This window comes from Spodoptera frugiperda, chromosome 15 (genome assembly GCF_023101765.2).
Source record: "Spodoptera frugiperda isolate SF20-4 chromosome 15, AGI-APGP_CSIRO_Sfru_2.0, whole genome shotgun sequence".
Lineage (NCBI taxonomy): Eukaryota > Metazoa > Arthropoda > Insecta > Lepidoptera > Noctuidae > Spodoptera > Spodoptera frugiperda.
This window is the reverse complement of record NC_064226.1, coordinates 8245925-8269974: the sequence shown is the minus strand read 5'-3', so window position 1 is coordinate 8269974 and position 24050 is coordinate 8245925. Positions and strand designations below refer to the sequence as shown.

At 36.6% G+C, this 24050-nt stretch overlaps 1 protein-coding gene across 8 annotated transcripts in view; it reads right to left on the bottom strand.

Annotated features, from left to right (window-relative positions):
- LOC118274325 (band 4.1-like protein 4) overlaps positions 1–24050 on the bottom strand; it is a 54418-nt gene that overhangs the window by 18231 nt on the left and 12137 nt on the right. For 7 of the 8 annotated variants that reach the window (XM_035591790.2, XM_035591804.2, XM_035591810.2 and 4 more), the window contains exons 2-5: positions 11574–11707; positions 6249–6353; positions 4857–4978; positions 2411–2508 (exon numbers count right to left, since the gene is read on the bottom strand). In XM_035591790.2, coding sequence (XP_035447683.2) covers positions 2411–2508; positions 4857–4978; positions 6249–6353; positions 11574–11660 — 412 coding nt within the window. In that variant the 5' untranslated portion in view covers positions 11661–11707. The remainder of the gene's footprint in view (positions 1–2410; positions 2509–4856; positions 4979–6248; positions 6354–11573; positions 11708–24050) is intronic. The other variant, XM_050698605.1, reaches the window with a different exon arrangement.

The following is a 24050-nucleotide window of genomic DNA, read 5'->3' as shown; positions in this document are numbered from 1 at the left end:
TAGTGTTTCAACCAATCCCGGCAGTGGTTTGTTTCTTTCAATTACGTACCAATTAGGTCGGAGTTTTTGTCGTGAAGCTTTTGCTATGTTCTGAGAGGATTAATTTTTTATATTGGTTATTGCTTTATCGATTAACTACATAATATACGTTGCTACTTAATCAATCCTCTGTATTACATTATCATTCATTAAACATTACTTTATATACCATGGAATAGATTAAAATAATAGACGATAATTAAATTACCAGATCCTAAAAATACATAGATACAATACTACATAGATACAAGACTAGAAATGTAATCTAGATTTTCATGTGAGCAGACAATCTAATTCAAATACTCGTTGGCGCAGTTTTCCGGGAAACGGGTAGACAATCAAGTTAATAAACTGGGCGTGATATTGCATGGTAATAGTAAACATGTGTGGCGGTAAACAATACTGCCGGCACTGGATTATATATAGGTATATACAAAGGACATACCTATCTCTTCATTCTGTCATTGTATACTTCATTATATTATTGTATACTGCTATTGAACAGGAATGATGACAAGGTTTGAAAATTAAACGGTTCCTAGTTAGTGAAAAGATATTAAAAGTATAGGCTATAGCAGTAACTTTTCTTCTTTTAAACCTAAGAAGGTATTATAAAGGAACTAAAATAATATATAAGAATTATTCCCGACTATTTACCTAATTAAGTTACAATTTAAATTAGTTTGGTACATAAACATTGTTCTACAAACAGAAAATAAATTTGAAAACTTTTTACAAGAAACAAACAAACAATAACAAACGTTAGTTATGTGCCCAACAGAAAACCAATACATATCGTGTAACATAAAATCTTTATCAAATAATTCGATTTTATAATTGTACGTAGCGAACACATTTACAACCGCGTACTAAAAGAATATCGGATTACAGCGCAATCAACCGAAAGGTTTCCACATGATCATTATGAGTGTTTCATAAAATCGCCATTTAAAATGAAATTGAGTTGAGTTTCGCAAATGGTTTCATCTGCAGTCGATAATAACACGGTAAGGGACACAGATACAATCTGAACTCTATCACAATGAGAATTGTGATTGCTCGCAAACTGAACTGAGTTTGATCAAAAAACGTATTGTTGAATGATGACGAGACATATTTTTTTTTCTGAACGATTTTTGATGAAGTTGTTACTTGGCTTGGCAAATGTACTTAATGATAAATTGTTACTTTAACTTTTTAAGATGGACTTGACTCGTTTATACTTAAATGAGAGTTATGACCTATTTCTAGGCTTTAGGCATTTATTTTGAGACGGCTTAAATACTGTCCTAAAAATAAGTGTTTCTCTGTTAAGAGGTCATTGAGTTTCGAGTAACTAAATGTGATTCTTGAAAAATTTAGCTTTTGGTGATTCTGTGGTCTTTCATGATTTATTCCTATGGAGAATATCAGGACTAATATCTTTTTACAACAAAATAACCTGCTTCACCTATCCTATGTAACTGACACTCATTTTTAAAAACCCTTAATGAAGACTAAAAAAATCCTTACATAATTTATATTCTGGTACTATATAGTACCTATGAGGGGCGCCAGCAAATCCTAGGCTAGTAACACAGTAAGCTGGCGGGTTAGTGGCCTCCCAGCCACTTTGTACCCGGCGCACGGGTCGCACTTGCGGATTTTACTGCCACTATTCGTCCCACACTAAGAAACTCCAATTTGTCAACCATGTTTACAACAAAGATTGCCTCATTGGACTTATGGTTGGAATGACTACCGTGTATGATGTTGGTATTCTCGGTTTGTTCAAAATGTTAGATACTTCAGTTTTTCCTACGCCATTGTGATAAAATGTTTATAAAATAAAAAGAATCGAAAATAATACACAGAATAAATCAAAATCGAATCAAGTTCAGTACCCTTAGTGCCGTACTCAGAGATATTTAATGATTACTTATTTACCTTAGTAACGATTTTGTTCTGAAAACACTAGCTAAGGACTTAATTAAATAACCATTAAATGACTCTGAGTACGGCGGTTAGTATGACTTTGCTCTACGTTTAAAGTAATCGAAACAAGAGCGCGCTCTGATTGGTCGGCTCGAATAAACCAACCAATCAGAGCACCGAACGCGCTCAAATTTCGATTACTTTAAACGTAAAGCAAAGTCATACTAAGGGTCTCTATACTCATACACGTGTTTACTTTTAAGATTCCCGTTACAAAATATTTTAATAACGATAATTAATTTATGTTGAGCACGCAGAGCCCCACCGAACCTCGACATTACCACATTACCAGCTAATTAAAAACTACGGCTCGTCCTAACTTCCCATGACATAATGTTATATATAAAAATGTAATGAACATTGTAATGTAGATAATAGTTAATGTGTGGTGACTCACATTGCAGCACATATGCGGCGAGCTCAGCGGCGAGGTCGAAGTTGACAGGCAGCCGACCACGCAGCACGTCTTGCTTCAGTTGCAAGAACAACTGGTACCTGTACAAACACACATATTAATTTACACAATAAACATCTAGACAACTCCCAATAAATTTAATTTTCCCCAAACATAAAATCCTTATTCACTCATTTCGTTTTCACTAACTGGCACAAGCCCAACAAACGTGTTGCAAAAAGATTGGCCTTAGAAGGAAATTAAATATTAAAAGACCATCAAGGCAAAGGTTTTCAAAGAATTTACGAGTATTAAACTGCGGCCCTTACCTAAAGGAAGACGTTTCCTCGTGTTGTACGTACTGATATAGACGCGGCCGGTGCCGGCGGCCGTGCACCGTCAACACCGTAATAACGAAATTTTAATAAAACATCCCCGCACCCTCCCAACATTCACAGCGAATAAAATAAAGAATAAATGGAAACTCTTCAAAATTCCACTTAACTGACTTCAATTGTAGCCTTTGTTGTAAAGTTTAAAGGAAATACGAGTAGACGAAAGTTTCTCTGCGGTTACAAAAGATATTTTAGGCAGAAATTAAATTGTATCTCTATGGAAAAAAATTAGCAAACTCTTGTTTCAGTGAATAGGAAATATAACTCGGAGGAGCCTATTTTATAAAAGGTGTCCAATTAAAATTGTTCGTGAAATGAAATTCCTGTGTTTATGTTTCACCATTGACAGTGGAGCGCACTACGGAGCGGCGCGCGGCGCTGCACTGCCTGGCCCCATTCATTTCATCAGTGCGACGTCAGTTTACGAGCTCACCGCGTTTATTGCGAGAGCACTACACCTTCTTTTGTATCCTTACTAGACTTCACTCTCTTTTATGATTATGAAATTTTAATAGTTTCGAGTATAAAAATATAGTGAGTGATGTGCTCCTCCTAGATACACCCTACAAGTAGATACTATGTACACTTCACGGTACACGCTATCGTATATGAACGGTAATGTGTCCAGTTATGTCACTCTCTCCACAATGGAAGTCGCGTAAAGTACATAACCGAGTCATGTTGTTATTATTACGGTTAATGTAGTTATTTAGTTGCGACATACACTACACAAATGCGGCGACTACCTCTATAAAAGTCTTTCTACCGTCCTTGCAACGTTACACTAATTATGTCCCACTATCTCTCAGCGTTATCTTGTTATATGTGGGAATAATGGGCCACTCTCGTAGCTCAATGTTCTTAATAATGTACAAAGTTTTTATATGGGGTCATAGCTTAGCGTGAGACAAAGATATCAGAAAACATGGTAGCCGTGATCACTTGTAGGTAGAATAACAAAATAACAAGGATAACAAAATGTTATTATAGAAGCTCTGTAAAGCATTGTCTATAAATAAGTCAATGTCGTCATTTGCGTTTCGTTCATTGAATATTAAAAAGGATATATCTGTGTCATTTTATAGCTTGTGTGTTAGTGACAGAAAGCGGACAGAAATGTGTCGGTGTGGCGGTGGCGAGGTGGCGGTGGCGAGGAGCCGAGGTGCCGCGGTGCCGAGGTGGCGAATCGCTGACGAGGCGCACGTTAAGAACACAGATGTGTTTTATTATCACTTCCTATTTCATCCCTCACGCTCACGAATTAATGTGCCATAATATGAATGATGTTGTGAAAGCGTTACTTACATTAGTGCCTGCGTAGCGAGACACGTGCGAGTTATACACACACACCGCACTCAACGCTTTGATGGAAAACCACATTAATAAATATCGCTCAGTATAATTTGTTAATGTTCAACCATTAATTTGATTTTCACGTGCAGTTAGCGGTTTGGCTGGAATTCATTATAATAACTGATTTTGTTTGTAAAACGAACATGTGTTTGAAAGTATTTACGTACATGTGTGTGACAGTTGGTTTGATTTGGATCGGTCAACGTTGTACAACGATCCTATTAAAACTTGAACATGTGAGTTCCACAAACAGCGGAAGGTCGACAATAAAATCCATGTTATTGACGAAGTATTAACAAGCTTTATAAACTTTTAAATGAGGTAGCGTTCAACTTGTAATGATATAAAATATTTCGGAACATTTATATAATTATGGGCGACTGTAACGTTCAAAAACATGTTTAATTGATTTTCCGTCGACATACTGTCCATGTTATTGAACATACTTATTTACTTTAGTAGTTGCTAACGAGTCATTAAAATTAAATCGTACAACACAGGAAACGTTAGAGTAGGTTGGTTAGGTAATTTGAACATTTCCACTGATATTTTAATTAATTCCGCAAAAGTTGCAATTGTACAATTCTCATTAGGTAAATGACAAACAATGGGTGACCGCGATTGTTTTGCGCTAACGCCAACAATGTTTGACGTGAACGGAGAGGGGTATACAATGGATGAGTCATGCATTCCTTACGTACCTGGTAATCTCTTCTAGGAGCTTGCATGGGTCTGCCGCGTAGAATTTCACTCCGAAGTAGAAAGTATGGGGATCGGAGCCTCGAAGCTGACGACGCAATCTCTTGCCGGCGTCCAGCCAATGCTGTATAAGAAATATCATAGATATAACATATCAATGTAATGGATTTCCTCAATAACCTCGCAGTGAAAGGAATTTGAGGAATGTATTAATTTGTCATCTAACATAGCAGTCGTAAGTCAAAGTGCTCTTTGATGGCAAATGTCCAACAAATTGTTAGCAGTTTAATATCAAAAATAAGCAGATATATACCTGGAGAAATGAATAAAATAATTTATATAAAACGTCACTATATGAAATGCTTTCATAGCGTAATTGAAACAGAATTTTAATAAGCATATAATCTATTATTCTATTAAAGCATTGACAAATATTAACCGAAATATATCATAAAACCAATCACAAAGTTATATTGAACTATTTTGATATTATATTTGATTAATTAATAAATACGTTTGTATTATGTGACATGCTTTTAAAGCCATGAATAGATAATTTGTATCAATTTTAATGAACGATGCAATAATTAATACGTTATTATGGTCTATGTATAGTTATAGAATATTTTTCCATTTCAAAGTCCTTTAGGTTTCATTCCCAGACGTAGATAGCACTTCAACAAGTAAAAAGTCTCCGCAGAATATAATCTTCTTATCCAATTTTGTGACGTCACCTTTGCAAAATGGCTCAACTTTGAGAGCCAAAAAGTTTAAAAATAACTTTACTTTTTTGTTAGGTGTGCGTATTTTTACTCTTTGTATGTACTGTTTTGAATGTTAAATGAGAATATATTTGGCTTTAAAACATAATGTTTTATAGCAACCGTGTGAATTTCTCAGCAAAGCGAAAAGAACGACAATTATAGTTCGCCTAACCGAGGAATCGAAGAGTGTTCTTCTTCAACATTTTCCCGATATCATCATTATGGTATATGGTTTGCTAACCTATTTCATAGGATTTATAACTAGTGAAAACTGGGTACATTGTTAAGATGTACAACTCTACCTATCTCTTTGAGGATAAAACGTAGCGTTATGTTATCTCGTAATAACATTTCGTACCTTACTTCAAGCTTTTTTTAACTTAAATTGTGCTTAAAATAAAATGAGACTCTTTTGTTATTCACTGCCTTAAAATAAATCACAATTTGAACAAGAATAGTTCAGTAAAACGGTAGCTCGCTACTTAATTTAATGCTACTCAAAATATAAATTTGTTTACTCCATTAAATAGCAAAAAACAACTTTAATGCTATAAAAATAAGTGTGAGATTAATATTAAAATAGTTTCACTAGTAATTTATTGATGGGTCACTGAATATTAAATGGCTTACCGTTTGATTATCTTGGTCTACGTAGCGGAGACCAAAATAAGCTGTTTCTAGGAGATCCAAGTGGCGAAACACTACGTCTAGTAACGCTTGGCCGGTGTTGTTATCCTGAAACAAAATTTATATTGAAATACATTGTACTAAAATACATTTAGATAGGTACTCTAACAATTGGCATTTTCAATTTTCATCTTTATACTAGATGAGCAGTTTTGTTTGATACAAAAAATACGATATCAAAATTAAATATTACAACAACTCTTAACAAAAGCAGCAAAAAAGTTTGTCAACAATTTCTTTGAATTTTTCTTTTTTGCCTTTTAGTTAACAGGAACTAATTTTACAGCAGAAATATATTTTTTACCCAAATGAGTGAACAGAAAGTTATCGTTCGTGTTTAACATAAGCTTTGATACAAGTTATCGATATCAGTTTTAATATCATACATTGATTTTTCAAATTTAAATTCATTTATTTGCGAGAAATACATATTAGTCCTCAGTTGTTTGATTAACTTTTAAATATCATTTATCTAGCTGAAACTACGATCTAAATTCAATTATGTAAAACCACTAACAACTATTACAGCATAATTTAACTAGAAACCCTAGTCGTAGCATGTAAACTATGTTGGATACCATCTAAAATACCTATAGCATAACCACGGCCCGCAGGCCTACCCTTTGATACATAGCCTTGTTCAAGATTGTTAAATGACATTGTAATTCTATCCTAAATTCGATCACTTACCGCTTGTGCCGGTCGCCGGAAACTAAACCTACTACAAATCGTTTGAGCTCGATTAAATTTAACCGCAAATCTCAGAGGAACGTAACCACAATGACGAAAGTACCTTTAATGGCAATGACGAAGATGTTTCCCCTAACAACGTAGTGTATATAGATCCTTGTTATGTAAAGAGAACGTTTGAGTTGAGACGAAATTAAATAGTTCAAATGTAAGAAGACTACTGACTTTTGTTTGCGGTTGTTTTAGTTTTTCATTTTAGTGTTAGAAAAGTTTAATGGTGGTTACTAAAGTACAATTTTTTTTTAATGATAATAAGTAAAGGTCAAAATTATTACTGTATACAAAGCTATTTATTTCAATTGTATTTAGTAGTCTATTTAATTAAATTTAAAATTAATTATTAAATAATTAAAAAACAACTATTTGAAATAAATAACTTTGAACGTCAAATTATCAGGATTCTCAGACTCTAATGAGTTAATACTCATAAGGTATTTTATTAAATACAGTGTTAAAAAACCTAGCGGTACGAAACTGGTATATTTTAAATCTTATCTCGATGAATAGATGTTTTAAAAGTTAATCAAATTATTTTGTTAATAAAATCGAAAGCAGACAAACAGCAGGTAGACACTAGACAAATATAAAATTTATCTCCGTGATAGTTAAAACAGTAAACAACATTTATCACCTTAATTAAACATTTAAATAAATTGTGATTTCATACAAAAGCAAACAAGTTTCATGGCAGCCTTCGCCTAAAATATGGCCACTTATTTATTTCCTTAGGTGTAGTTCTTTACCATAAATAAAGTCATAAAACATTTTCCCATAAATGTCTTTCGGACGAATAAATCACCGTCGCGTAGCAAAATTCTAATAGTATTTTTGCATTTAGGCAATCGCTATCATCGTTAGCATGTCTGAATATCTGACCTACTTGGTTCGTCTAATTATTTAGAAACATTTATTTAAGGTCAATTCTAGTTTTCATGCAGAACAACCATTTGAATTTGGCATAACGGCGTAGTTACCTGAATTTATCGTCCGTCCTAATTTAATTTAGCGAAAATAAGCTCTCATTATTCGTTTATCGACAGTGGAATGCCTTCTTAGAAATTCTTGTCTGCCTGCAATTTAATTTTACCCAAGTTCGTTTGAATCTTATAGGGTGCTTTGTTTTTATGTGAGACTTAAATCAGTATTAAATACAATCTGAAGATAACAAGAGCATTTCCTTTGTAAATTTATCTTTAGAGCGATCTTGTTTCGTATTTAAACAATGTGATCTCAATAACTGTTCTACAAATAGAAGATTTGCAATTAAAATTAAGTTATTGATGCTGCAAAAATACATGGTTTCCGAGAAGAAACTAGATAGTGGTCGAGACCGGTTATATGTATAAAGCTTACTGTTAGAAATCAAACGCTATCACGAGCAATAATGCAGTCGGGCTATCTCTGATTAGCATTTCTTGATGCTCAGGTTTCCACAATTAGGCTAATAGGCACGCGATGGGCCTGGACCAGTAACACCAGTAGTCGACGGGCTGTGTACTACTCACATAATGAATGGGTTCGCGTGGAACAAGCGCACTGCGCAGCTCTCACGCGCAACGTCTCACACAACGACTTGCGTGCGCGCTCCGCGTCCGCGTGACGTCTTAACTACACCCCAAGGTGCTACTTAACATTTTTCCCAAACAATTCCAAATGTAAGGTACTTTTTTTGGCAAATTTTGATTTCGACCACACGTTCTGGGAAGATTGAGAATATTTTACTTACATTATGATTTGCTTAAGATGAATAGGTGCAGAAGTACGATTTGTTTTATAAATGAAAATATGCTATTGTATAAATATTATAATAAATTGTCTTAAAGATTTACCATCTTTAACACATTTTTTGCTGACAGTCATACTACTGTCAAAATCGTTAATATACATTAACAACGGTTCTTTTACGATCTGTTGTTTCAGTTCGACCTTCGTTAACAATGAAGCATTAGATTTCATTACTCACTTTACGGCCTACAGGTGAACATTCAACGGTAAAAATTATGACGCCTAATATTGGTGAATCTGAAAAAATACGATATCAGTAGTCCTAATAAAAAGAGGTAGGTACGTGCGTTTGAAATAACATATCACTATAAATGTATATTGGCTATAGGATCCTTCGTCGGCTTGTGGGAAAATTGCGAAACAGTTCGTTGGGCTGAATAATAAATGATTTAATAACAGAGCGCGTTTGCTCCCAGCGTATGTGAAGCTCGAAAAATAACAAACGATTTGAAAATCTGGCAGCACGGTGCAGTTGTAGCGAGCGACGTGCACGCGATGCAGCCGCGGGCCACGGCCGCCTGTCCCCAGTTCCCCACGGCCTACCGCCACTAACTTCAATTTACTTTTCACTACGTTTTAATAAACACCCAATCCCTTTTCCTGTGTTCTTATTTGAGCCATAAACTAATTTTTACATATCAGAGTAGTTCTCAAAACAAATACTGTATCAATCGACGCGACGCCTAAGTTATTTTATTTTTAGTTAAGCAGATACATACCCAAATAACGTTATGCTAATTGGCCATCAATAACTTGGATGGAAAAGAAAGTCGTTTTACTTTAACATCTTTATCTAAATTAATTTGTATTCATTCTAGTTTCTAATATAATAATAATGTATCTTTTAATAGAAATACAAAAATATTTTCGATTTAGTGGCATGCCTAGTTCTCACTCAAAATATCATCAATTCTGTTAGTCGTTAATGCTTCATTCAAAACTGAAAGTCGTGCGAGAAAATACGTTAATCAACTGCAGTGGCCCGAATGGACAGGTAATTGCTTGCTGCATTGTGCAGCAGGCTGATTGTCAAGGGACATCCAATGAAGACGTCATCAATAAAGCAGAACTAGGAACGAGGTGCATCAGCGCAGTAGACCGTGAAATGCCGCCGAGTCAATTTGCCAGCACGACAATACACGTCGAAGCCCGCACCACTTGCCGCCGACACTAGGCCCGCTTCATAAATTGCACAGCAATTCCTTGTCTTCCCCTTTACTATCCGAGCCAAATAAAACGCCGCCCCGCGTCGCTCGACACTCAATTGTCTTGACAAAAGAAAAGCTTGTTGCTTTTACCAACTCGACACTCAATATACGTCGACGTTATTTAAATTGTTCTCTTGAATTTCCACTGTAATCATATTCATTGTTACACAAATATACAACATTTTATAATCTTTGAATCTGAATAACAGGAAATTTCCGTTTGAGTTTGCGGTATTTTTCAGGCTTCAAGTGTAGGCTTGGGATGATATCATCCCGTCGTTCAACTCGTCTACCTGTAATTTTCTATAATAAACTTAAGTATGAGCCTAACCAATTATGGGCTACGAGCGGATGCTTCGACATTTCTCAAACTTTAAAAAGATCGAGTTCTGGTTCTATTCAATTCTCCGTGATTGGTCCGATTTGAATTTATGGAATGAATGAATTTGTGAGTTCAATACAATTTTGCTGAATACAATCTTATCCGTGACAGAAATCCAATTCACAGCAATCGAGGCCATAAATCTGAATATTATTTTCATCTCTTGCAAGAAAAAGTCCTCACTAGATCCGTTAAAGACAAATGTTCCTTTGTAGATAGGGAAAACTTACGAAAGGACGGTGATTTATCTAAAACATCCATACAATTTAGCGAGAAACGTCGAACTCTTGTTGGTTCCACTTTACCCAAATTGGATGATTTTAGCCCAATATATCTTGAGAATTTGTTTGACGAACAAGTTGTGGGTCTTCATACAGACCGAACAAAAGCATTTCTGCCATAAATTCCCGGCTGTTTACGGTTACGATGGAGACTTATATACGTATTATCTTAGAATGAGAAGATTTAGTGATCGTTGAGATCTTGTGTGCTTCCAAGTTTGGGAGATGCATTTTCAAAAGAGATAATGTTTTTGATGAAAATCTCTGAAGTTGTCGCTCGACTATAAATAAAACTTGTGTGTAGGTAAACATTAGGGACACACTGATAGGGCCCCAGGAAGGCGCGGACCGCTCATCGCTCGCGAGCCACTCTCACATTCACCACGCGGCGACAATGCGAGTCAAATAGAATTTAATATTCATAGAGCCGACGTACGATTCAGTGAATTCATCGCCCGCACCTTGGACCCGAGCTTCGCATATAAAAGACCTTCCTTGAGCCCCTGGGTGTACTTCAAATAATTCGTCTCGGAATAGCTGCATTTCACAAGTGTGGGTTGAGGAATGGAGAAAAATCCACGCGTTGTTTCATGTACGAGAGAAAATTGAAAAATACTATCGATGCCCGTTGGGACTCGGGAGTGTTGAAGAGTCGTCGCGGTTATGGCAGGATTCATAAAAACTCCCCTGCGGACGTCAGCTATAGGAATCGTATTATCACTATTGGATCGAAACAAAAAAGTTGTGGTTACCCACGACTGCGGCAGTGGTAGCGTTAAGATATGTAACGATGATTATATCTACATTGTGTGATATTACTGTGTTATAAATTGTGTGACTGTGAAGTGTTTACACGGTGTACCTGTATTTCATGCAGGAGTTCTCGTTCGTCGAGCAGCACCACGCGACAAGCCAGCGTGCGCGGCGCGGGGCACAGGCAGTCCATCATCCTGGCGCCGCAGCCGCCGCACCGGGCTGCCAGCCGCTATGCGACTCCTGCAACAAATGACCTCACTTAAGAAAACAAACACCAAACATTACCTCCACTACAGCCCGTTCTTAACGCGGCGATAAACTTAACCTGAAATGAAATAAGTGGCTCTTGACATAACCTTACACAGCGAAATAAAAAGGTTCTTTGACGAATTCTAGAAACAGATTACAAGATATTTACAGGGGAGCTCTCGAATTATTTTTAGATGAAAAATAATTGATTCGTTGAACCAACGCAAGTGTTTCTGTACGGATGATATTTTAACATTTCTTGTTATTGCCTAGTATCGTAAGAACTTCTGATCGATTACCCAATGTACACATGTAATTTGCTACATTATACAAGGATTGTATTTGGTTACGGTCTGAAACGATACTCAGGTAGGCCGTAAATTGTAATACAAGAGGTAGAGTAACCTCGGTATTCCATCCACAAAGCCAGAAGTTGTTTGAAGTCAATTAAGGAGTTATTTGCAGTCAGACTCAATAGTAAAATCACCAAAGGGTTGGTCGAAACCAAATATATCCTCGTTAAAAGTTAGTCTGGTGTGGGGAGAGAGCGCGCACCCGCTTCTGTGTTTTAACAATTTTATTTTAATTAGTAGCAGCGCCCTCCCTAATAGGCGGATTTGATTCGGCTGGATTTTTACGTACACAAAAAAAAGTGTTTTCAGTTATAGTCTGAATAGGGTAGGATTTTGTTGCCTTACTATGAATATGTTCATTAGTAACAGGTAACTCCTGATACAACAAAGTTTCCGTTAGTGATGTACGTAGGTATTTATAAACACAATGTTAAAAACATAATCGTTCATATGAGTACAATTCAAAGGCACAATTATCACCTGCTCTTATTTCCTAAAGCTTTGAATAAAAATTAACAATCCAAATATACAGGTTAGAGATTTTAATTTATACCTCCTCTTGTGTTAAATAAAATTCAGTTTGGCGTAGGATAAATTCTCGTTTCCCGTGTTGCGCTCTTTCCAAGTCGGTCAAGAGCGCTTGGACCCGCTCGATGGCTTTTCATTTTCATTGTTTTTCAATGTCGTTGTAAGTTTGCAGAGGACATCATAAATTAAGTAGACTCCTCTCTTTGTGACCGTGATTGTAGTCTGACATATTAAACAGTGCAAACTTGGAATGCTTTAGGTTAATCTTTGATGTAATCTTTTAAGATTTGGTGATGATGAATGATAAGTGCTTTTAAATAAAAAGAAAAGAAATATAAAATAGATAAACATATCACAGTACTTTTAAAACAACTTCTGTGTTCAAACAGAAAAAGGTACCAACTTTCATCCGTTAGTCTCTTAACTTTTTATCTAAAGTGAAAACTGTAGTTACTGTGTGAAATTTTGTAAGTGCAAATAAATAACCTGACAATAGCAGAAAACTTTAATTTGTACCGTAAAAGTCTACTCATTCTAACGCCTGTGAGTTACGAAGAAACTTATAACAACTAGAAGGAAGGAGGACCAAGAATTGTGGAAACAAACAACAGACACGGCAACACGAGCCATTAATCCGAACGATCCCGACAGAGATTAGTGCTCCCGCTATTGACCCCACACCCCGCGCCACGTCCCCACACGTAGAAAACATTTTCCCGCCATTGTCTGACTGAGCAGGAAGTAAAAAGAGGAGTCGCGATTGACATCGTGGCTGCGCGCGGCGACCCGGCCCGCCGCGCGGCGCCGCTGCCGGCACCCAGCGTGCACCCCGACCTATCGCGGTTGCACTCGATATTTGCGATTTTTCCTTTGTTTTCTTGAGAAGATACACACGAGATACGCCGATGGAATCGACGACGAACTCTAGATATCTCAATAACACGAGTCCCCGGCAATATTCTCCCGCCGCCGTACTAATGTCTCCCCACAATAATCACGTTCTCACGTATAATATTTCCCATGTGCACCGAGGTAACGAGTTTAACAGTACTCAGCACACAAATGTTAGAGTACATTTTTTAACATTTACAGTAGAAGACGCTGCCTCTTTAGAAATATGCCTTGTTGTTACGCATAACAAGCGATTTATAAGAAACAGAATTTATAAGGCAGAGACAAAGGATTTATGAGACAAAGGAAGAGAGAATTTATTTATTCTAAGAAATTCCTCCCGGCGTTATGTTTTCTACTTTTTAGAGCGATTTTATTTGTGTAATTCCTGTGATTACGGAAATAAATATAATCTAAAGGACTTCAAAGGGCGTGGTTTTTTGTATCATGTAGCTTTTCACAGAGAGGACAAACGACAAGCGAGGCAATTACGATGTCGTTAGCGGCACTACGAGCTTGTGTAATGTCAGTGTTTAAATCCTTTTGAACCGAGACACAGGCTGTTAGCATTATCACATATGAAGGTTCGGATATGATGTAAGAGATATGCAATCAAAACCGGATTTGTATGTGGTTAATGATTGTTATAGGACGTAGTGTGTACGGTATGGAATATGTTAGTAACAAAATGTTTCTTAGTTGTTGGTGATATAAACAGAGTGTGAGCGGCAGGCGGACGGCGCGGCGTCGCATGCCGACACGCACTCGCCGGGCGCATACTGATGGCGACGCGTGAGCCTTGTGACGCCTGCTGCCCCGAGTGCCGAGTGCCGACACTATCTAAACTGCTTTATAATATAGTAAATACTGCTTATCAATTCCACTCTTGAAAAGTTTGTCGAACTGGCCCCTAATGTGTAAGCACAACTCAATCCACTTGCGTGGCTCACTTTAACACCACTTAATGTGCACGAAACGGTGTTAAGCAATTACGTTTGACGTAAAATATACTAGCACGTGTGTTTAACCATAAATGGATACTTTTATTAATACCTACAATTAAATTGAAACATCGAATTGATTGATCGCATATTAATTTTGTTGATAAAAATAGCTGTGGATATTTTTATGGTGTTAATTTATGACACAGGTTTGAGTTTTTTAATCCATATGCATCCCCGTTCCATCCGTATTTTATGGATTGGCGTTAAGCAGAAAACATCAGACGTTTTAAATCCATACCATACTTCTAGTAGAATTTAGTTAATTCCACTAGGCTACGCAACTACGCTACGTACATTTTTGTAGCGGAATTAACTGTAGGTATTCTTCGTGAAGTATTAGTTTGAGATTGACATTATTTGATTTTTTATATATATTTTCATTAAAAGATTAAGAAACAACGTTTTTGTTTAGTTTGAGAACTTTAAAGCAACGAAACAATAGAGAAGCTAGCACTTATTAGTACAATCTCAATCAAGAAGGGATGTTTTAAAACTCAGAAACGGCCAACCGTATTTGATCATTCATCCAGAATTCTAAAATAGTTATGCTTTTACGCAACAGATTATGCAGTATGTTGACACCTGATTTTACTTGAGATTTCTGATTTTCCAAGTGGGTACTAATTTGTCTACACAAACAATTACTTTCGTTCATGACGAGCAGAATTTTTTGACACCTAAAAGCGTTTTTGTGCGATGACACAGGGAAAGTTTAAACCTGTTTTCGGTATTATTTTTTCCACTTAAGTTTTGATAAGTTAATAAGATAGTTGATTTGAACACATGATCCCATTATGACCGTGGGTGGAGTACTGCTCCGCATAGTTATAATTATAGAATCTTAGGTCCCAAGAAAGATATTTTATTGGACTTTATTTTATTTTCAACTTTGTTAAAACATTACGATAGTGCATGAGAAGTAATATTTTAGCGAAACTGCGAAACAAAGCAAATTGTAAAGTCTGACACAATCACAATGAATCTTTTATTATGTTGAGTACTTACAATAAATCTTGATTTACCATTGTTAATTTTAATTCTATTACAAATTAATTTTACCTTAACAAATCCAAATCTCTCTGTTACAAAAGTATGGAGACATACCAGCCAAAAATTTTGCCATTTAATTAGTAACTTTAAATACACTCAGGTAGGATGTAAAATGTCCCAAAACAGAAAGGTAATAAATACATTGGTATCAATAAGTAGTAAACAAGCTTGTGCTCGCACGTTGTAGTTCGTTTGACTAACGGAACGTGAATATTTCGTCCGGATTCACTGCATGAATGAGTGGCTTTGTACCAACTGCTACTAAATGACGCCGAAACTACCTACGTTTTATGAATTTCAATGGAATGCGTTTGTAGAGTGCCTAGATATTGAATGAGGGCCTCTCGAAATTACATCGACGTCCATCAATAATGTTCCAAATTAATCCCGTGATTGCTATGACTGCGAATTTAATACAAATATGTACTGCGTTTATCTGTCTGTTTCATATATTCATATTGTACATATGTATTGTAGCAGGTAGACATTACCGAAATAAGGTTGTAAAGATGCCAATAACGCATTACTTCTAAGTCATTATTTCCTTCGAATTACGGTTAGCGGGCGAATATACGTATAATATACGTATTCCTATCAAGCTAAATGACCCAGCTCGAATTTTATTCGGCAATAAATCGCACACATTACTCGCGAGTTGCATGTACCGTACGAGTCTAATGTTCGAGCTTTAAGGAATAAATTGATCAGAGGCCGTATCTCGCCGGACGTCGTAAAGTTTGCACAACACCAGCCGCACTTTTCGCGCTTCGATACGGTAAACCAACGCAGAATTACATCGATAAGGCCCGCTATCGCGAGTTTTCTTCCTGCCACTTTGTAAGGGTAAATTATATACCTATTTACTCTCCCCGTTCCAACAGATTACGGAAGTAATTATCATAGATTCGGTCCATTCCCTCACTTTTATCGTCCAGAATGGGGCATGTCGTTAAAACTACAAAACACCATTATACACCCACTCGGCATTATTCAATAGCCAGTCTTGAATATAAAATGTAATGCATTAACCACTATATCCTTGAAATAAAGTTAACAGATGACTTAGATCCGAGTACTTAGCTGGAATGAAGCCAAAAACAGGGTCGCGAATGCCGTATAAGTAGGAACTTACACATATGTATAACCTAGGACATGTGTGAGTGCGATTCACTTGTATAAAGCTATCCAATAAAATGTTTACAACGTTCGCAATACGGAATAATCACGTAGACCACAAAACGTTGGAATTGGCGGTTAAAGTTATTCAAGCCTGACTCATAGCGTAATACGTTCCAAGTACCCCAGCCTCTTCATCGAAAGGTTTTTTCTTTCACTCGAAAATTAGTAGGTACATTTATTATTATGAGTAATTTCTGGAGTCTCAAATTAAGGCAGGTAGCCCGCGGCGGGAACCGGCGAGCTCGGCAACAATCAGTGGAACGCAGCATAGTAACGCATCTCATATGAAGGCTCACCTCCGTTTGCCCGGCTCCGCCCACAGTTTAACATTTTTCAACTCGCCTGGGAATTAATACTAGTTCGTTGCATTGTTTATTATAGACCACTCTAATTATACTGTCATTATTATTTTCGACTTAAGCCGAAGCGCGGTGGTGTGGTTTTATTTTGTGCGCGCCGTGATTACTATGGAAGGGTCAACGTCTTTAAATTGTTTCGTATGAAATTACCGGGTCACTTGTAACGCGGCACGTCAAAACAAAAACTAATAAAGCTTGCATGTGAAACGTTGTTAGCGAAGCAGTTTGTCGAAGCTCTCACTACTATTCGATTTTGTTTGAAATATTTGACGGGATATATTTTTTCAACGTGTATTGGATTTTAGATGAACTGGTGGCTCGCTGGGCACGTTGTTTATTTCTCTAAAATAGACATTTATCACAACGTTTACGTGGGTGTACATAGACAGGATCGATATATCGAAAACAAACAAATGATTATTAACATTAAATATCGAATAAAAGCAATAAAATACAGAAAGCACATTGAAAACAAAACGGTTGGCCTGTTTACGTAGTTATTCCGTAAGTGACGTCGAGTGGGTGTATTAGCATTAAAGCGATATAAAATTCGCACGCTCATAACTGCGCGCCTCAATCCGCAAGCTCGGAAACCGTATGAACGAGGAAATTGTGAGATCGTTATTTTTTGTCACGTAATAATAGAAGCGTTAATTAAAAAACTGCAGTTATCACATAAGGATTCTAAGAGCACTGCGATCTCTCCTCCTCTGTTATTTTAATAAAACCTCTTTGGGAAATAGTAACAGCGTATCTTATACTTTAATTAAGATTGTGAATAAAAATGTTGCATTGTCTGTAAACTACATTGAGACAGGATTTTGTATGCAAATGATTAAGTTCCGTAAACTTGTATTATTTGATATTTTTGTACCAGATTGCAATGAACTTATGACACAATTGAAATAACATTTAGGTTATTGACTATTCACGAAGGCTTATTCACTTAACGTTATAAATATTGAAGTTTTGATACTGTTATAATATCAAAATTTTTAAGAAGGTAAAGAGGATTTTGTAAATTCAAAAACAAATTCTCATACTTTCTCCCGCAATTTCATACCGCTACTGCACCGGTAAATATTTACAGCAAAAATATTTAACTCTGCTTTAGCACCTCGAAGAAGCTTTTGGCAACAGAAAGAACCATAAATATCGGAGATGGCACCCCTAACTGTAAAGTAAACGGCCCTCGTGGCCTCACCTGCTCCGTAATACTACGTTACATATCACAGCATTACTTCTTTCTAACTTTATTCCCAACATAAACATTTAAGACTTCGTGAGCTTGTTGTAACAGTTCCTTATTGGCGGAAAATATACACCCACGCATTTATTTCAATACCTCTACGTATACTTCGATTCAGTTCAAAATGATAGCAAAATAAATTACTTATTGCAGAATTGTAGACTGAGCACGTTGAGTCAGAGTGGATGTTTGTTTGTTGCTTGTTAGTTAGGGCTGGAACTCATAACACGCGGGCAGAAGAAGGAAGTAGGAACATGGTCCCGATTAACATACTCAGTGCGTCGGGACGTGGCGCGCGCTCCTCCACCTTGTGAATGAGCAACTAACGAAGAACCCCTCTAAAACTTTGTTTTACGTTCGCACCGCACTCGCTTTGTGAATTAAAAGCGGTGCTCCTTTCGCACTAAAACGCCCCTTAATGAAACGCGATCGTCGCAAATTCGTCTAAATTTCCGCAACAATGAGTACGCCAGGCGTCGTTTCGCAGACTGCGCGTTACTCATCCGCCCGCATAACGAGAGGTTAAATTAAATAACAACCAAACTTTGAGAATTTCGAGTCGAGTGCTGTAGCGATGGAGTTGTATTATTAGTTCGATTCCTATCGGAAGTTCCTGACCGCAAACAGCTCTTGACGTGTCCGTCTGTACGAATACGAACCAAGTTACCTACTGCTGGCACCACTTTGCTAAACATTAACACTACTAAGCTGCTGCGAACTCCGCGGACTTTACATTTCATTCTGGTTTTTATTTGTGTCAATGAACTGCATTAACCGGAGAAAACTGCCAAGTGTGAACTATCAGTGTCCCATATCTCGTATCTGATCACTATCTATAATTTTTCTACGTTGACTAAGAAGGAAGAATATTTTTTAGCTGTACTACGATTGTTTAGTGAACTTTTATGTATCGAAAAACTATTACTCTCACTTTTGTAAAGTTTTTATTTGATACTCAACAGAATGATTCTGCTTCCCTTTCCTCACCAACAAAATCCAACTTTTTCACTTTACTTTCGACCTGATTCGACGTTGTTGTTGTTGTTGTACCCACACAAGTATTCCCATTTTCCAGTTTTAATATTGAACTAAACTTTGTTCTTTTTTAATAAATACGGAATGTTTGTACGTATTAAAGCGGTAGTGGATTGTGTTGTAACTTGTGTTCAGCGAAATACGTGAACAGCTTAATGCTACAAAAATTGCGTTAATTCCATAACCGGCTATTGGAACAGCATCAGTTCGACAGACACGATTCAATCTAGTAATCGGAAATGGGTATTGTTACAACAAAGGTCCCATTGTCCTCCGGCAGAATGGTCCTCCGCGCCCGCGCTGTCGCTCGCCGCATGCCCGCGAATATTCATGCCGCAACCAATAATACAGCACGGCACACATTGAATCCAACATGTCCGTCACAATATGTATTGTACGACTCGAACCTACTACACGTCAACTACATACTCATCCAATATGAACATTTTACATTTCATTGAACAACTTTATCCAATTATTTTACGGAATTTGATCATATTTATAACTTTGTTCGTGTAACGTTTGGTATTAATATATCTGAAGTACTTTTACATATTTATTAAATTCACTTTATTACTTATTTAACTTCCTAACAAGGTAGGGAAATCGTTAAAATAATCCCTGTTTATGTGAAACAGGAATGCTATTATGAGCACAGTTCGTGTCTACTCGAATTCTAAGTGGTTGTAAAATGTGAAATAAAAAGAGATATTTTTGTTCTATACAGGTATTACGCGTAACAAAAGTCAGAGTTCATAAATTAAAGAGACTAATATACTGGTTATAGGTACTATTTTGACTACAGAACTTTTGAGGAAAACATGTGTGATGGCAATATTAATCAAGTTAAATGTTAAATCAACTAGTTCTATACCGTATAAGTCCATCATCTCTGTCTACATATACTACTTATATTTATACGCATTTTATAACAAGATAAAATTGGGTGTGCTTCCCAAAACATACAAAAACAATTGTATCAATGCGCTTTTGTTACCATAGAAAAATACACACTCATATCGACCAAAATTTATTGTCCCATGACAAAAATGGAGGTTGTCATCATTATTTTCAGGTAAACAATTAAACGAATCAGTATTTCAATTCAGAGAGAATAACGATGCATGTCGAGAAGTATATATTTACTTTGATTATCTACATTATGTATTCCTTATTTCATTTTAAACTAGCATTTTATTTCAAACTATAGTTTCTCGTGAACACAAAGTTCTTAGTTTACCGAACAACTCCATGTTCTAGTTTGGATAACAAAACCATTCTGTAGGCAAATAAATTTGAGCTAGGAAATGGGGTAGCAGAATTAAAACAACTACAAAAGTACTCGTATTAAAGCCTCTAAGTTTGAAGAGATATTTCAATAAATAGAACGGTTAAAAATAAATTGTCTAATTGATTTTAAGAAGAACACCTTTTGCACTGTAAATTTTGCTTCGTTATTAATTTAATAGTCGATTTTTTTATCGTCTATTATCCTTTTTTATTGGTAATACGACGAAACTTTGACATATTTTTCATTAAGGGTTGCCAATGGTATTTGTAGCCTAAGCGCATAACGCGCGTTTTGGTAACGTGCATTTACAATTACATACACAAACGCGCGTCTAGTGCATTTTCTGAACTTAGTCTTACTCATAAGGTAATGAACTATTACTATTTACTATTACAACCCTGTCGATAGAAAAATTACACTTTCACCGTTTTATGGTTCTATCTTTTTAAGTAAATATATTTAACAAAATTTTATTTACTTAATTCAAACAACATCTGTTACGTAGATTTGGATACCATTCTCGAATACCGAGAAATAATAACAATCCATAAACATTACTAAGGAAAAGATTTCCTTGGAAAATCCTTTTCCAAAGGATTTCCTCCTTTTGTAGGCAACGTAAACTTTAGTCTTGTATTTTTTTTAAGAAAATAAAATTGTACATATACTTAGATATTATTTCGTAATACGCGTGTTCTGGTCGGTTGGAAGAATCACGACAATACACTAATAAAGCAATTACACATTAATTGCGTTGCATAGATTACTTCGCTTGTTAGGCCAACATTTCCAATTACCTATGTTATTAAGTTTCAACTTTCATTTTCTTGCTGTATATAAATGAGTGACAACTCGGCTAAACTCGTTTTTCTTATTACTCAACCAGTCAGCCGCTGATTGATACACAAATCTAACGTGAAATATGAAATAGAATCTTATAAGAATAGTTGTCACTCGACAACGTTCTCGAACCACAATAGTGATTCTCTTGAAACTAAGTACTTGGTACAAGGAGGAGTTACAAGAACAATTTCTGTTCTCGCAATATCTTGACGACTCTGCGACAAAAGAATAAGTCGAGGGGTCGATTTTCGATGGTTCAGAAGTGGGTGGACCGCTGAGTGGACCGCGATTTACAAATCTCTGTCGAGGACAAGAACCCTCTTGACCCTCTCTTGAGGTGCCCGAATTGCTCCCGACTCTACTACAGAATTTCTATAATTTATAGGGACACATTATCAGATCCTTAGAGATACGCGTCTTCTATAGGTACGTACCTACATAATTTATGCAAATTACACAGTATTTCTAATCTTTATCTCTCAATCAATGTTATTTAATCTTCAATCTCCTTAATGAGTGTTAAATAATTTGAAAGAGGATGTCGTTAAATTTTATTCTATAAAATTGATTACAAAATCAATTTATGTACAGAAAGAAATAAACGAGAAAATTCAAAGGTACATATTATGTATTAGAAAAAGGATTCGAACACAAAGGACATGATTTCCAAGGAAAGCTATAAATGACATCGACCTCGTTATCACTGACAGGCAGAGATAGAAAGAAAGAAAGATGGCAGTCTCCCCGGAGACCTTCTTCAACCGAAGATACCAGTGTGATACGTATAGAAGCCTTAGTATCTATACCTAACGACAACTTTATTACATTCAGGAAATCGAGAGGAGCACCTCCGTAATAACTCAGCATCGACTGATAACAAATTCAATCGAACCCGACACTGAGCGCGTACGCCGCGGAAATCGACCATGAGAACCCCAGGAGCGGAGTCACCTTGGGTTTCGAAAGAAAGTCGTTTTACTTTAACATCTTTATCTAAATTAATTTGTATTCATTCTAGTTTCTAATATAATAATAATGTATCTTTTAATAGAAATACAAAAATATTTTCGATTTAGTGGCATGTCTAGTTCTCACTCAAAATATCATCAATTCTGTTAGCCGTTAATGCTTCATTCAAAACTGAAAGCCGTGCGAGAAAATACGTTAATCAACTGCACTGGCCCGAATGGACAGGTAATTGCTTGCTGCATTGTGCAGCAGGCTGATTGTCAAGGGACAGCCAATGAAGACGTCATCAATAAAGCAGAACTAGGAACGAGGTGCATCAGCGCAGTAGACCGTGAAATGCCGCCGAGTCAATTTGCCAGCACGACAATACACGTCGAAGCCCGCACCACTTGCCGCCGACACTAGGCCCGCTTCATAAATTGCACAGCAATTCCTTGTCTTCCCCTTTACTATCCGAGCCAAATAAAACGCCGCCCCGCGTCGCTCGACACTCAATTGTCTTGACAAAAGAAAAGCTTGTTGCTTTTACCAACTCGACACTCAATATACGTCGACGTTATTTAAATTGTTCTCTTGAATTTCCACTGTAATCATATTCATTGTTACACAAATATACAACATTTTATAATCTTTGAATCTGAATAACAGGAAATTTCCGTTTGAGTTTGCGGTATTTTTCAGGCTTCAAGTGTAGGCTTGGGATGATATCATCCCGTCGTTCAACTCGTCTACCTGTAATTTTCTATAATAAACTTAAGTATGAGCCTAACCAATTATGGGCTACGAGCGGATGCTTCGACATTTCTCAAACTTTAAAAAGATCGAGTTCTGGTTCTATTCAATTCTCCGTGATTGGTCCGATTTGAATTTATGGAATGAATGAATTTGTGAGTTCAATACAATTTTGCTGAATACAATCTTATCCGTGACAGAAATCCAATTCACAGCAATCGAGGCCATAAATCTGAATATTATTTTCATCTCTTGCAAGAAAAAGTCCTCACTAGATCCGTTAAAGACAAATGTTCCTTTGTAGATAGGGAAAACTTACGAAAGGACGGTGATTTATCTAAAACATCCATACAATTTAGCGAGAAACGTCGAACTCTTGTTGGTTCCACTTTACCCAAATTGGATGATTTTAGCCCAATATATCTTGAGAATTTGTTTGACGAACAAGTTGTGGGTCTTCATACAGACCGAACAAAAGCATTTCTGCCATAAATTCCCGGCTGTTTACGGTTACGATGGAGACTTATATACGTATTATCTTAGAATGAGAAGATTTAGTGATCGTTGAGATCTTGTGTGCTTCCAAGTTTAGGAGATGCATTTTCAAAAGAGATAATGTTTTTGATGAAAGTCTCTAAAGTTGTCGCTTGACTATAAATAAAAGTTGTGTGTAGGTAAACATTAGGGACACACTGATAGGGCCCCAGGAAGGCGCGGACCGCTCATCGCTCGCGAGCCACTCTCACATTCACCACGCGGCGACAATGCGAGTCAAATAGAATTTAATATTCATAGAGCCGACGTACGATTCAGTGAATTCATCGCCCGCACCTTGGACCCGAGCTTCGCAT